A 2,382-nucleotide genomic window follows, 5' to 3' on the forward strand; every position below is an offset into this window, starting at 1 on the left:
TCTTCTTCCACCCTTCCATTTCTTCTTACTGCTCCTCCTTCCCTTGTAAGACCATCCATTTTCTCCCCTTCCTAGTGATTCTGTCAGGCAACAAAAAGCCACTTTCTTGACCGACAGATGCCAATTCATCTCCCTCTCTAGGTGGGCATTATGAAGACGGTGTCTCTCGGCCCCTCCTGCAAGGTCTCTTGGCCCAGCCTGCACCCACCGTGCCAGGGCCGCGCTGGAGCACTGCACTGGCTGCCGCGCCACCCACCACGCCAGCTTCCTCTAGAGAGAACTCTAAGAGATGCCCGATGGCTTCCAGAATTACATGTAGAAATACACCCGTGTCTGTCTCCTCGTCCCCAGGTCCTCTGTGAGAGACTGCAAAAACATTTAAGAGAAAAGCTAGCCTTTAAGATTTATTTACTTACGAACTAGTTTCTGCCTCAAGCAGAGGAACTGTGTATTGACATAACTACTTTGCAGTCATGGGTGGGATATATGATATCGACATGCCAACTTGGTATTTTGGGGGGGAAAAAAAAAAAAAATGCACAATTGGCTAGGATTTTTTCTCCCCCTGCCTTTGTTTTCCAAGTCTTCAAATTTGCAAGCGAACTCCAACATGGAAAAGAATTGGTCGGTCATTTACTAAATCCTGCCAGACATTTGGCAGCTGTTAAAATTCCTGGGGGCAGTGGGGGAGGGAACAAAGCAATAGGCCACGGGGCTCCGTGCTGCAAAATCCCTTCAGGCAAGCGATCACCGAATGATGAGCTGGAACATAACATTGTCGTAATATTTTCAATAGGACGATCCCATTTTCTATTAAAATCTTTCTTTGGTAACTGCCCGCTGATAGGGCAATGTTTTACTCTTTCCTTCTCTGTACCTTTATAGACAATGAACATAATTACTCGCATTATCACTGGCTAGTAAAACTATCTGACTAAATGGAAACCCTCTCCTTCATTGGCAATGTTTATCTGTTTCAGACTTAAGCGGTGCAAGGACCGAAATGCCCACTGCCTATAGGACAGGCACACTAATTATTTCAGGTTAAGTCCCGTGTATCAAATACTTCAGCGTGCTGTCCGTGTGGCTTTAACCCCACAGCCCTCTCGGTAAATGCATGGCACTTGCTTCTCCTTTGCTAAAAGATCTCTCTGATGTAAGACAGAGACAGCACCAGCTACCTTGGAGCTGCTGACACGCTGGAAGTTCATAACCCAGCCCATACCTTCACACTGCTGTCTGCATAGCTGGAGCCCTCAAAAAACAGCTGCACAAGTCGAAACGGTTGTTTCGGCTCATCTGAAATTCCTTCTGATCACAACCAACACCATCCCTCCCTGTAGAAATAGGCTCACAGGGCAGAGACTTGCCTCTCCGGCAGCAGCAGAAAGCCTGGTCGTGACTGAAAGGGGATGTAAACGTAACAGTGGGCATACAGCCCTTATGCACAAGCTGATGCTGGTTCAGTAGATAAAATCCTTCTGAAAGTATTCAAATAATGTATTCAAGTTGGAAGAAACTACCAGGAGGACTGAGTCATACTACTTGGAGGTCACCCGCAAGGCTACTGAATGACAGAACACCAGAAGGACGCTGTGCCAACACCCAAGCAACAGCCAGGCGAGCGCTCCGGGTCCCGAGCATGCCTGGGTGTCTCCCCGCTTAGCATCAAGCTAAGCAGGGTACTGACCCTCCAGCATGCTGGCAGGCAGCAGAAGGGAGGCGCAGGGCACGTGAAACCCGATCGGCAGTGTTAGCTCTGGTCAGCTAGCATGCTGCTGCCTTCTGCGCAAGCTGAAGGGTCGGGGAGCTCAGCCCCAACAGAAACCAGGTTGCTATTTTTGGCTTCTACATGCAGTCACTCCGACTGAAAAAAATGGTTAACAGAAATCTGCTTTGAAGCCTTAGCGCTTCCGCCTGAGTATAACAATGCTCATTACTCCCATCCCGATTTTTACAAACCTCTTTCCTGCCAAGGCAGAAGGACAGACAGACATACAGATGCTGGTTTAAATTACAATATGCTCTCTCCTGATACATAATACATACATAGACAGAAATAAATGATCTCATACATCTTCAACGAGCTCACAGAGACCTTGAAGTACATAGCAAGCTAAATATTACGTATGTTAAGATTAGCCATCTCTGAGTGATTTTATCGGTTATGGGTGAAAAGTAAGCGATGGGATGAAACGTCGTATTGAGGTGCAGCCGTCCGCTGCCATCCTCACCAGCCCCACTGGGCCCCGAGTCTGACCTCCTTGTAGGCTCAGTACTTTCCCCATTGCCTGAGCTCCCCAGGAAGGCTGCAGCCCTGATCTCTCACCTCACGACTGTTGTGCTATCGGCTAACCCTGCCACCACACTGCTTGGGGGCTG

The 2,382-nt window shown here is 48.4% G+C and overlaps 1 protein-coding gene across 1 annotated transcript in view; it reads right to left on the minus strand.

Annotated features, from left to right (window-relative positions):
- Positions 1–208: 208 nt before the first annotated feature.
- EML4 (echinoderm microtubule associated protein like 4) overlaps positions 209–2,382 on the minus strand; it is a gene marked incomplete at its 3' end in the record, with an annotated part of 67,770 nt that continues 65,596 nt past the window's right edge. The window contains exons 22-23 of the mRNA XM_009576299.1: positions 638–877; positions 209–366 (exon numbers count right to left, since the gene is read on the minus strand). Coding sequence (XP_009574594.1) covers positions 209–366; positions 638–877 — 398 coding nt within the window. The remainder of the gene's footprint in view (positions 367–637; positions 878–2,382) is intronic.

The sequence above is a fragment of the Fulmarus glacialis genome, unplaced genomic scaffold (assembly GCF_000690835.1).
Source record: "Fulmarus glacialis isolate BGI_N327 unplaced genomic scaffold, ASM69083v1 scaffold30284, whole genome shotgun sequence".
NCBI lineage: Eukaryota > Metazoa > Chordata > Aves > Procellariiformes > Procellariidae > Fulmarus > Fulmarus glacialis.